Source organism: Squalius cephalus (genome assembly GCF_949319135.1).
Source record: "Squalius cephalus genome assembly, chromosome: 14".
In the NCBI taxonomy this organism is placed as follows: domain Eukaryota; kingdom Metazoa; phylum Chordata; class Actinopteri; order Cypriniformes; family Leuciscidae; genus Squalius; species Squalius cephalus.
The window spans coordinates 15,269,138-15,282,603 of record NC_137135.1 but is presented as its reverse complement, the minus strand read 5'-3'; the positions used below and the strand labels follow the sequence as shown (position 1 = coordinate 15,282,603).

The 13,466-nt window shown below is 38.8% G+C and overlaps 1 protein-coding gene across 1 annotated transcript; it reads right to left on the bottom strand.

Annotated features, from left to right (window-relative positions):
- Window positions 1-4,989: 4,989 nt before the first annotated feature.
- On the bottom strand, window positions 4,990-12,482 carry stc2a (stanniocalcin 2a). The gene is made up of 4 exons (XM_079893401.1): window positions 12,110-12,482; window positions 9,799-9,941; window positions 8,276-8,487; window positions 4,990-6,790 (listed from the first exon to the last, which is right to left on the bottom strand). Exons 1-4 carry the CDS (start codon window positions 12,246-12,248, stop codon window positions 6,433-6,435), a joined length of 852 nt encoding a protein of 283 aa, XP_079749527.1. The 5' UTR covers window positions 12,249-12,482; the 3' UTR covers window positions 4,990-6,432.
- Window positions 12,483-13,466: the final 984 nt, after the last annotated feature.

Below are 13,466 nucleotides of genomic sequence, written 5' to 3'. Positions count from 1 at the left end.
GTACTTATAAGTTTAGATTTAGAATATGAAATATGTTGAATGAAGAAGAGAAGAAGAAGAAAATCATTACGGTTATTTTAAAGCTGCGCGTTTTGTCATCACATCATTTGTCTTCCATTTCTCGGGCAATAACAGTTTTCTTTATGAACTCATGTTCAGGGCTTTGGCAGTGGATTAATCGGGGCAGACAGTAACATGATTGCTCCCTCAGGGAGTCAGATGACCTGCTCTGCTTTGGATGGCTCAGAATAGTTTTGACTACTCGCTCACAGTCACACTGAAACATGTTCATATGCTCACATTTCAAAAAGGCGTTGTAACTATATTAATCATAATTGAAAGGGCTTTTGCAGCTGGTTCCTCCCGTATGATTTCACAGACCATCCGGCTGCTGAGATCATGGAATGCCACTGGATGTGAAATTTAGACTCCTGGACAAGTGACTTCCGGGCAAAATCCCCTGTAGATGGAGACCAAATACACATGTTCTTTATATTATTTATTAATAACATTTTATTTTACAATATAATTTGTTAGATATTCTTAAAAAATATGTTGCCTACATTGTAGGCTATACCTCATTTGCTAATCTAGACACTTTTCTGTCCTGTAGTTTGGCTTAATCCGCCTCCTGGTGGCAGATTTTAACATAGCAGTGTCAGTGTTTCATTCACGCAGGCTTACTCGCAATCAACAGTCAAAACGCTTCTCTATAAAAACATATTTAAACAAATGTCCATTTTGCAGTTTAGGATTTAGCAAATATATTTATTAAAGTTCACATACTAGGCAATACAACTCAGGGAGAAGTTTAAAGTCGGCATGAAACGGAAGTTGCTAGACTTTTCTTCCCTATTGTGTCATGTGGTAGGCCTATGGCCTATATCCGAATGAAACGCTTCTCGAACAAGAAAAAATAATAATAATGTACAGCGAATTGATTTTGTCAATTGGGCAGTTAATTGGATGGTTGTCTGTTATCCATTTGCGTGCAGTGGTGTCCTGAAATGAGGAGACAAAAGTTTTTTTAAATGGGGGAATATGCCCTCCTTAAAACAATGTGGATTTATTTTTGAATTGTGACATAATGCCCTGTACTGGCATTTATCTTATCCCAAGGGTCTTATCCCAATTTTTACTCAAATCTAAAAACATACTTGTATCCACCAATCTCTCATTAACAAATAGACACAGAAAAACATTGATATTCGGCATAATACAATGTCAGATCACTATTTACCAGAGACAGAAAATTAGATCAGTTAACCTCAAAACTGTTTTGACTGACAAAATCTCACAAATATTGATATTCAGATGAAATCAAAAGTGCTGAGATGACATTGCCCCGGATGCATCTTACCCCAACCTACCCTATTGTATGTGTGAACTGATGTTCAACTGTTCTTTTTAATAGTCAACTTATTTTCGTATCATCAGTCATCAAGCTTCGTAAACACTGGTCACAAACACGAAGACGTAGGCCTAACTTTTATTTCATTTACTTTACATAACTTTAACTTTCAACTTTAACCCCCCGCCCCCCCCCCCCCCCCCCGCCCCACACCCACCCAATTTAATGTGACATAAATCACTGATATACGTTTACACAACGATGTGCTAAAACAGAAAAGATTGTCCTTTTCATTTTTCGCGTATAGATGACAATAGTGTCAAAATGAACACCATTCACACAGATCCGCAAAACGATGAAAAGATGCGAAAAAGAAAGATAAAAAACGCTGTATTATTCATGCCAGGCCAGTAGGTGGCGATGTCACTTTGTAAAGAAACATTGCGCGCATACAGACTGAATCCTATTAGACATTCTCTGACTGAATCCTGTTTTCAAAAGTTTGTGTTTTCAGGCCCTGAAACGCAGTGTCGTGTAAATGAACGGTCAAAACGCATAAAAAGTTTTTAGTTGAAAACAGTGTCATGTAAATGCTGCATAGTGGGTGAGTTACTTTTTAATTAGTTTTCCCATTAATGGCAAAACAAGAGTCGGGATTTCCAATCATATCCAATCACAACGAATCATATCCAATCATAGCACGATGGAGGAATTGCCTTCTTTCAAGTGACTTTCCCCCATTCATTCTCATTTACCCCCACTAAACCCACAGCATGCTTTAGGGGGTCTGTTAAAAGTCAATGGGTTCAGGGGAGGCAAGTGAGACGCGGACTCCTGCTGTAACTTTACCTGCAGGTGTCGCTGCTGGACAGTGTTAGAAAAACACGGAATTTATACACTTTTTAATTTCAGATTTTGTAATATTTGCATTGTCTTATTTTTGTAATATGGATTATTTTCTCATCCAATTTTTTGGAAGAGGCACTGCCTCTCTTGCCTCCTCGGAGGAGACGCCCCTGCTGTGATCTCATGTGATTGACAGGTTGTCCCACCCTCGCTCCAGTAAAAATAAGAAGATAGTGAGGGGAAGTTACTTTGATTAAAGATTACTATGGCAATTACATAAAAAAAAAAAAAAAAAAAAAAAAAAAATAGCACAAATAAACCATTCATTAAAAAAAAAAAAATACTGCAATATTCCATAAAAAAATGATAATGTCTTTAAGGTGACCTTAAGGTAACTACCACAGACCTACACTCAAAAAATAAAAAAATCCGTAAAAAATAGGGCACAATGTAGGCTACTGTCAATAATTTAACCGAGGTTTCCGTTTTACCTGTATTTTGAACCTCACTGCGTTGTGTGTTAATGTAAAACTGACCGTAACATTTCTGGATAATGCCCGGGTAAAACAGTACTTTTTCTGTTATGTTACGGATTTTTTTTTTTTTTTTTACAGTGTAGCTATATTAGGTTATATATCCTGTCATATATTGCTACGAATGTGTTCAGTAGGGAAACTAAAGGCAGGCAAATGTGATTTTCCTAAATCTATGTTGTTCAGTGTTCAGTAAAAGTGATTGGCTATGTTCTCAATACTAAAAAGCTATTTTACACTAAATATAATCGTATTTAAAGCTTAAATGCTACCTGAAAAACTCACACATTAACCAATTCTTTAATTGTAAATATTAGAAGGGGGATTAAAATAAAAAAGGGGGTTAGGCGTAAACATTAACAAATATGAATCATGTTTTTTTTAACGCTCCCAAAATTCTTTTTTTTTTTTCTCACACTGCATTACCCTACCAAATTTGAACCATCTTCAATTTATAACCTCCACAGGCATTGTATACAAATGACCGCTAGAGGGCAGAAACGCAGTGCTTTACATCGAGGACAGCGGCCTTCCAAGAGAAGAACTGACAGTGATTTCTCACATTGATGCAAATACACACAGAATAGAATTCTAAAAATACATTTATTTGTCTTGCTTTTTAGTCCCAGTTGTTTATATGTACAAATATGGTGTCTAATGTGATGTCTGTAGTCTACTACTCTATCTCTGCCTCCTTGCTGCAGTGCAAGTTTGAGGCATCATGATTGCAATGTACACTAAATGAAATATACAATCTATATCTTGGAAAACATAAAAAAAAACAAAAAAAAAAACAATAGCCTATAGCATCTTGATGTGTGGCTATGCTTAACCAAGGCCTGGTGTTTTTTTTTAAAAAAAGAAACAAACTTTCTGACATGACTTTATGATGTCTCCCTCATACCGAGTCCGTTGGTAATATGATGCATGAGATTTACACTGCATCATCTCTGAAAACTGGGCTCCAGGGATCTTTGGGAGTCTGACTACACGTCTTTGACCGCTTGACCAGATCACCCGCACCTTCAGCTCAGTAAATTCATCAGCGTTCAGAATGGCCACTTTGTTGTGGTGTTGGCCTGCATATATTAGCTGCAGTGCCCCAGCCTGAGAACCAGTTCGCCTGCTGCTAGGCCGCAGCCACCAGAGCCTCATAAAGCCTGTTTATAGATCTTCAGCCCTATGACAGTAGAGCCCGAACCAGAGTGTAGGAGAGCTTGTTTACGGTGCGGTGGTCTGGTCTCATTCCAGCGTTCTGCTGCGATGAGCTGAGTGCTTCTGCAGGAGGCTGGTGGAGGTGCCCGCTACAGCTGCAGCTCAGCCTGGCGCCAACCCTGTGCCACACGCCCTGACAGCTTTATGTGCCAGTCAAGAGGAACGCTCTTCAGATCCGGGCTGGCTTCAGACAACATGGGCTTGACCAACATCAATGCGCCTTTTCCCCTTACAGAAACCAGATTCTTAGAAACTCAGGGCTGTTTGGGTTGAGTTTTACTGTGATTAATGTCTGCGTGGACTGTGGAAGTCAAGAGACAGATTGTGCTTGACGAGACAATTTGTTGACCGTTTCTTGTTTGTTACAGCTGAAATATGCATAAAACTATTTATCTATACATAAAACTATATATTTCATTATGGTAAATATAGCCTAATTAACTGAATGGTGCACAAAGCTGTCAAATGAATTCTTACCTGTCCATCCATCCATCCATACGTCATGCATGATGCATATAACATGAAGAATTAATAATAACCACAAAATATTATTAATATATATAATGTAATATTTTATGTAACTTATATTGTAATGGCATTAAATATAATTGTATTTAAATCACACATAAAGATGTATATATGGATGCATAATAATTTGTGCACCCATGTATGATTAATGCATGTTATGTATTATACATATATATATGGCTAACGGATACATAAATTATTATGCATCCATATAAATATATGTATGTATATATATATATATATATATATATATATATATATATATATATATATATAATTACATATATATTATAACATTTATGTATGTATATATATAATTCATATAAGACACATTATTCTTTTAAACGTAGACTAACATTAGCCACAATTATCTAATTTAATGCTAATAGAAAGCCTAAAAAATATATGAATATATAAAAGAATATAAATGCATTTCCCATTCATGACCTCTTATAATAGAATCAAATAAAATAATGCTGTAAGTGAACAATAATAATAATCCAGGACACATCCGAGTAAGAAATGAGCTTTAGTATTTATTTTTCTAAAACAATTAATACACATGCTATCTGTAGTGATATGGAATCCACCATTCCATGTAACTGTTGTACATAGATTGTTTTCATTCTAACAATTTGAAAATGTTTTCCAGGGTTAAACCCAAAGTTGATCACATTTTGCCCTCATGTTCACTGAAATACCTGAGCGAATTAAAAATATGATTGGTCAAAGTAACTATTGTATGATGAATAGCAGTTCTATACAAGCCTTTGCTTATTCTTAAACCAACAATCAGCTCCAAACATCGTATTAACCAATCACGTGGCAAGGGCCCAAAACAATTCTTTCGCTGCTATAGTAAACAATAATCCACCCATTTCAATATTATTGTCAGTAATACCCTGAGCTTCTTGTGTAGACTTAACCTAGTTCCTGGGTCTAAGGCCAGCCGAATACAGTTCCAGCTTCTGGCTCTTCTCAGTGGCTCTGGGAGAAAATTGCTATTTTTTACTTGGAAACACCAGTGGCTGGCTGTGGATTTGGCCAGAACACAGACAGGCCTGCTTTCCATGAGACACTGTACGCTGAAGTTGTTCTGTGTTGAACTAATCTGTTTGGGCAAAGCCTAGAAATGCAGAACACATATTAGACTTAAGTGATAGGATCAGGGCGCTTCTTAGAGACAGCTCATGTTTATATTTCTAAGCACAAATCTGAATGTAATGCTAAATACAACTATATGAGGGGCATTAGGGCATTTCACTGTAATGCATCTGCTTGGGTTCCACAGTTTATTTGGGGGTAATAATCTCAAGGCACAATAAGCACAATTCTTCTTTTTTCGTAAAATGACTTTTCCTTCTAAAAAGCACAGAGCGTTGTATGTGCTAGACCTGGACTTCAATCCTGTACAGCTCGTATTTAATCAAGTATCTCAAATAACAATTACACATACATTTCGGAAACAAACAAACATATCTTACATATCTACAGTCAGATGCGTAATTGGTGCAATAATGTAACTAATACAACAGCAAGCATTCTTTGCGCTATATTACATATAGTATATCATTACTGAATATGGAGGCTATATTTAGACATGTTTATATAAATATAGATATACATAGATTTATATGTACATGGTTTATATTCAAACACTGCATAAAGCATGAAATAAATAAATCAAAGTGATTGAATCTTAAGGAGGATACGATTTGCGAAATAGAGATGCTGTATTAGAGCTAAAATAAAAGCACTGAGTTCTACAAAATGAACAATCTGCAATATAATCTGAAGTATCAAAAAAGCTGCACCACATTTACCCTTGCAAAATGTACAGTTTGGGAGTGCTGGAATGACTGTGGAGACGTGAGTGTGAATGGGTTGAATTAGGAGGTCTGCTGAGTCTGTTAAGTTGGGGATTGGGGTGTCATGGTCAATTTAGGTGATCCTGCTATTTCACCTCCGAATGTCACTGATTTTAGAGTCTTCCTGCTCGGCAACTCCGGCATCTAAACTGGCGCGCCGTGGGCCTTGGCTCCGACTTCTCGTGTGGGAACTGAACCCGACCTTGCCAGGTTTGTCCCGGTCTCCTTGTCGAGCGCCCTTGTGGTGCTCCCCCTCTGAATGAGAGGAAACCGCGGGACGTCGCTCAAGGACTCCCGGCGCTGGAGCGGCGGTGATAGACGAACAGAAGCTCAGGCTGTCGCACAGAGCGCCCCAGTTCTGCTCGCACTGCAGACGCACGCTCCGGGTAATGGCCTCCTTCACCTCCTCTCCACAGCTGAGCAAGATGTTCACCAGCTCAACGTACGGCCTAAGAAAGCAGGATGATAGCGGTCAGTCATGGTAAAAAAAAAAAAAAAGTGACTAGCCTCTACTTTAAAAAAAGCTGACGGAAAGGTCGAGTTTTTTTACGCCGTTCCCTGTTGTGTACATTATAGGCCGGTGCTGGAAAAAAGGTGCGAGACATTGCAATGACAGGTCATGTCACCATTCAGAGGACACATCGACTTTTCACGAGAACGTTTAACAGCTGCTCCTCGAGGCCCTCAGGCCGAATGAATAAACGAACTTTATGCATGCTTTTTTAAATGGAAAAGTATATAAATTGCCTGGAAACACGCCGCTAACCGAAAATAACACACTTGAATTTGATCCCATCAGACGGCATTTATTTAATAAACAAGCTCCCTGACTCGCGATTATTGATTAGTTGTCTGATCGTGGTTATTCTATCTAATCACAATTACTTGAGATAAAGATGAACTGTAACAAACGCTCACATTTTTCCATCCAAATTTCGAAGAATGCTGGTAACCAACCGGTTTGGGCCACTTTCACACATACAGTCTTTACTGGTAAATTAGCCGTAAATTACCATTAAGAGATCATGTGTGAACAGGACCTTTTCAAAAATACCGGTAAATCGGTTCAAGCAATTTACTAGTATGAGAAGTTGCAGCATTACTAGTAAATTACACATTACAAACCGGTATGAGCACATATGAGGTCTGACCACGCTGACGTAAGAAGTCTGCTTTGGGCCAATCATACATTTCTTATGGAGAAGACGCAATTACTTAGACGCACTATTTTCTATTTAAGTTATCCACACTTTTTCAATGTAAATATGCGCTAGATGGACATCTTCGACCGTTGGGCCGCGTCTCGCTCGAGACCCAGCCTTCTTTTTCATTCATCAGCGCTGCGGCTCTGCGGTTGGATACTGTAATTGAACAGATAGTGAAACTAAAGCTCTTCTCCTCATGCAGACGAATGAAGACAACGGCGCAGCATTTAAAGATAATTTCCAATGATAGACATCACATAATTTACAGGTATTTTGTTGCTGATGTGTGAATGGTATCTTACTGTTAAAAAGCCAGTGTATTTATCGGTAAAGTCATTCTGGTAATTTCACTGTAATTTACTGGGATTGCTGTGTGAAAGTGGCTATTGAGTTTCATAATGACTTCCATTATATTTTTAACCAATTATATGGTAAAAAAAAATATAATGGAAGTCAATGTGAACCAAAACATTCTTTAAAATCCTTTGTGTCGCACAAAAGAAAGTAAATCAGACAGTTTTGTAATGAAATACCATCAAAAGTGATATGGCATCTGCTTTTCCTGGGTAGTAGGGAGAAATATATATATATAAATAGAATAAAATAGTTAATCGTGACAGAGTTGCAAAACCTCAAACAATACCGAAGCACACAAACAGAAAAGCATATAGTATGTGCAAACAAGAGCAGGGAGATACGGAAAACTGATAAGCTGAGCGTGATACCTACCCTTTGGGAAATAGGTCTTGGAAATGTATCATCTCCACCATGACATTGACATTGTCTTTAGCAGCTGAGCAGAGGTTGTGTTTCATGTAGCATTCCCGTTGAAGCTGGAAGACCATCTCCTTTATGGCCAGGCATTTTCGGCTGATGCAGCTGAACTTGTGCCTTAAACCGTGAGCCATGCACCTTAAAGCATCCTTGATGAAGGACTTGCCCTGTGAGCATTTAAGACAAAGTCTTATCAGATCTGCAGTCATAAACAGCCTTTCTTTCTCTGTTCTAATAGGGCAAGTCTCTGTACAGACACACATCTTGAGACCGTATTACAAGCTTGAAACCCTCTGCTTCAAATCCACCTGCACCTTGTGAAACACGAGCCACATTAAAAGGCAGTGCCAGCTGGCCGGGCCGGCCGCAGGGTCATCGTCTGGATGCGTCTGAGGTAGAGGTCATCAAGGGTCCACTTGGATCCGAAAACCCGAGGTGCGACCCGAGACCAGAGCGGTATTGGGTCCAAAACTTTGATGAGTGCCTCAGACATAGGTCGGGTTTGGTATTAGTGGCCGCGGGTGAATTTAGAATAAATGTGCTTTTTCCGAATGGATCCGAGAAGACTTGAATTCTTTTAAACTATCTCGGGAATTTAACAAAATTGTATTATTTAAAGTCCCCCTCTAGTCAATAATTACAATAACAATCATGAGAAACGCTTTGAACAACTCAGAACGTCAGTGGAGAAAGGCATATAGTTCACCATAACATCGTAATATACATAATACACCCGCTATATTGCTAAATCTACCCGATTTTTCATATCAACAAAAATATACCGGGATAACCTGGCATCTCTCGAGACTCCCCTGCTAGTTGGCTGTTAATGATACGCTAAAGCCCGCCGGCACGTTGATGTTATTGGAAACAAGGTAGTTTGTGACGTCAGAAACACCAGCGATTTCAAACCGCGTTTTTAAGACTTTGAATCACCGCAGAAAATACTCAATGGTGTTGACTTATGAATTTGCACATGGTTTGTCTTAAAGCATATTAAAAACACCACATAGACATATAAACAACATTAAAAACTTGATTTTCACCACAGGGGGACTTTAAAACAATTCTATGGCCCTGTTCACACCTGGTATTAAGCTAGCCAGACGGGATTCATACTTTGCCAGCATACGTCGCCCATAGACCCTCCCCTTGAAGAAATCAGGACAGAAGTGGTTGAAAGTGGACAAAAGAGACAGATTAAAACACAAGGTGTAAACAGGAATGTGTCTCCCTCATCTACTGTGATCCGATCGGCCAAAGCGCATCTTAATACCAGGTGTTAGAAGGGCCCGTGACAATAGTATTGTCTCAGTTTTTTTAAGTTTTCTCTGAATCCGTGCAATGGACTCGAGGTTTTTCTTCAAATGAATTTATGCACGTTGGGTTCGGGTAAGAAGTGATTCGTGTCGGGTACAGATTTTAGGACCCGAGAAGACCTCTAGTCTGAGGGACATGAACTCCCTGAGGGACATTACCTGCGAGTCGAACTTTCCAGCATTGTGCAGGAAGGTCATGCAGATTTCCTGGAGGCCCCGAATTTCACAGGAGTTGTTCTCGAAACACTCGAACACACCGCAGCCAACGTCTCCTGCGCTCACAAGACAGTGCTGGATCTCAGCTGTAGAGATTAGAAAGTGAGAGCACGTTATTTAAAGCTAAATCAGAAGTTATATAAGTGCAATGCAGATTATAGCTCGATTTTGGTCATCATATTCCAAAGCAATCTCTACAACAGGTCTATATTTATATAACAAATAATAATTGCTTTAGAAATATACTTGACAACCTTTTACATCATGCACACACATGAACGCTGAGGCCTATTTTCGGGCTTTGTTTCTGCTGTGAAAATTGAAGAACTGTATTTAGGGGACAAATTTAGCAGAGAGAGCGCTGTGGTAATTAAGGTATGCTATTAAAGTCCATCAAACTGGGAGGCATTTTGCAGTAACTGCCTGAGATGTGGGAAAGCAAGGTTAACCGTATATAGGGCAGGACGATATTGCTTTTACCTTGCTGTGGAGATTAAAAATGACTACTGAGTTTTAGCAAAATAGAGACTAGCAAATAGCACATGGAAATATGAAAATGAATTAGTCACTCTCTCACCGATTCCACTTATATCTGCAACGCACATTTAAAGGGCAGCATTAAGCGTCTTTTGGCTTTTAATCAGAACTGATAAAGGCAGTTCTGATTCACCAATAACTGTACTAATATTAAGGAAAGTGTTTTCGGCACAACACTTTACTTGCTGATTTAGAGAGTGCGAATGTATTTGATACATTAGATCAACTCACAAAGACAGACATTCAGTCGTATTTTATCAAATTATAGTTTAAGATGTGTCTGTTAGTCGTGTCCTATTACAGAACAGCAGAAAGAGAAAGGCTGCCTGTTTGTCCTGCAATTAACTATATTCATTAAACATTTTAGTTGTACAACAGCAACCAGAGGGTAAATACAAACATTATGTATATTGGCAATTTAAGGACTTTTAATTTAAAATGAAGAAATAATGCTGTAATAAGAAACAAAATCATTTACTCTAATGCAAGGAAACTAGTTAATTCAACTTGTAAAACTGAAACCCCATTGTGTCAGCATAAAGCCGAAGCTTAAGGCAAACCAGTTCATGAAAAGTAAAAAAGCTCAAATTGCACTATTTTAAAATGTTCTTTCTAAGGATCTCACAATGGCTACTTCAACCCTCATACTTTTGTGCAAAGAGACTTTGATGATAAAATTGAAATACAGACTGATTGTTTGTCTTTCTCTAACATCACATTATTTTGACTGCCAAACAGAACATCATAGTCTGATTTTCTGATCTCCTCTTCATAACATAGGCCTACTATTTTGTTAATGTTACATATATGAGTGGGCATTATTTTCAGAGAAAGACTCAAAAATCACAGAGTATTCTTATATATTCTAACTGAAATAGTATTCCAAAATATTTCACCAAAAGATTCATGTTCAGTATTCCTAGTTGGACAAAACAGTATATGAGTCTTGTATATGAATACTATCCAATATTGCCTGCTTTGCTTTTGCATAATGTATTGCAATTATGGAGGTGCACAGGTAAATTAAGCTGCAGTGTTTGCTTGTGTTGGGAATGGACATGGATCTTGCGTGGAATTACACGAAGCTACTCTGAATCGGTCAGTCCTAAGCGAAAGTTGTCAACCACTGATCCCTGATTTGACAGCCTTATTTCATTGTCATGTATGGATCTGGATGGGATTGAATCGCCCTGCTGCCGTGGGAAAGGTTAAGTGTGACCCACCTATAGTGCAACATGTAAAGCCATTGCATCACTCAGATCCACATTACAGGTTTAACTTGCTTGTCCGCGCAATGCAACAAAAGTTGCGCACGTCCATAGGTTTTTTGATGCTCTATGTAGAGATCACTTTGAATCGCCACTTAATAATGATACAAGCAGAGGATGTCGTAAGCAAACACTAATCCACTCTGCGCTCGAAAATAAGACACACACGCCACGCGAACCTGACAGTAATGTCACCGAATATCTTAGCATACCTTGTGCCATGCTATTAATAGTTTACGAAGATATTGGATTTCTCTACGTGTGCTACGGATTTACGAGATCTCGTCTTTCTGCGTAATCGGAAAACGTAGCGCAGCGCGTGACAAGATGTGCACTGGCCGGTTTTGCGCTTAAATCGCGCTCTGACCGCGCGCAGCTCGCACGTGCCCGCACACACAAGACTCACTTCGGGCTGTGACCACAGCTTCACAACACTTGCATTCTCTTACCTGTATTTTGTAAGGAGAGACGTCCCTTCTGACTGGCCGGTTTCTCGGGGTGACTCTCGTGAACATCAACATTATCCGTTCCTACCACTTCCCCCAAGACGGAGACAAGAAGCAAGGCTAGTGTAAATTTGATCAACATTTCTACGCTCAGTTTTCTCGATAAATAACGACAGGCTGCCAGCCTGGGATCTGGTGTGGATACTGGTCGAGGTGACAGAGAGAGCGTGTGAGAGTGGAAACGGGATGGATGCTGGATATATTTCCTAGAGTCCGGGTGCCAATTTGGATGAAGGAGTTAAGCAGGTGTTGTCAGTCGTGCTTCCCGACCAATCAGAGACGCAGACCACCACGTCCAAGTTTTAGGGGTGTGTCTGGCGAAAGTTGTCTCTACTTGCCATAAACCAAGCTTGTAAAATGTGTAAGAGTGGGTTGGTATTTACTCTACAAGTGCTTATGAGGCATCAGACTGTTGTAAGGACAAGAACATGCGAGTCTTCAGACAATCATGATAGGTATATTAACACTGCAATTTATCAACAAGAAAATGTATATTAAATGTTGCATTTACAATCCATGAATTTCAAATAAATCAAGTCACAGAGTGTACCGTGTCTATGATAGGACATGATATAAAATGGTATTTCTATGCACACTAATACTATTCGTTACCATGAAAGAAATATATCACTGCTTTGGCTATAGATGATTGCAATTTCATATTTAATATTTAAGCTTAAGAGTTTGGAGGCTACTTCCATGCTACATATGAGCATTATTGCAACTATAATTTTGATCGATTCTTTATAAATTATTTGGACAGAGTATCAGGTATAGAACACATTCATGGAATACTAAAATCAAGTCTGTTTCAAACTATTTACATAACATACACAGTGTGTTACAATAAATTCAAACATTTGGAATGCATTATAAGACAATGTGCAGAAAATGCTCAGTGATCTTAATATACATCAAGGAGACGTAAAGGAGTAAGATATCAGGATTCCCAAAACCCGGGGCATTGACAGGGAATGGCACATTCTGTTCTTACTGCTGGTATATTGGTGACCCAGCAGATGAACATGAAAAAAGGACATAATGATAATGTGACTTTTTACATTGCAGTTTTTTGAAAACTCAGTCGACAGAGCTAATTATATAGTCCCGCTGTCACAATGTGCCAACTCCACACAGTGCAGAAAATGGGACAAATTTGCTAATGGATGGCAGGGATTGCATCATTCAAACCACCCCCTCTAGGCAGCTGCCATACTTAGACAAAGCAACACAAAAGGCATATAGACATGTGTGCATATCAGACTCTGACACAAACATACACAGCATGTAGACACACAAT

Bases quoted from the DNA above. Each gene is read 5' to 3' on its own strand.
- stc2a (XM_079893401.1), bottom strand. From the start codon at position 12,248: ATGTTGATCAAATTTACACTAGCCTTGCTTCTTGTCTCCGTCTTGGGG. The intron at 9,942-12,109 runs GTAAGAGAATGC...TAATCTCTACAG, and splicing joins TCTCTCCTTACAAAATACAG to CTGAGATCCAGCACTGTCTT. The intron at 6,791-8,275 runs GTAGGTATCACG...CTGCTTTCTTAG, and splicing joins CAAGACCTATTTCCCAAAGG to GCCGTACGTTGAGCTGGTGA.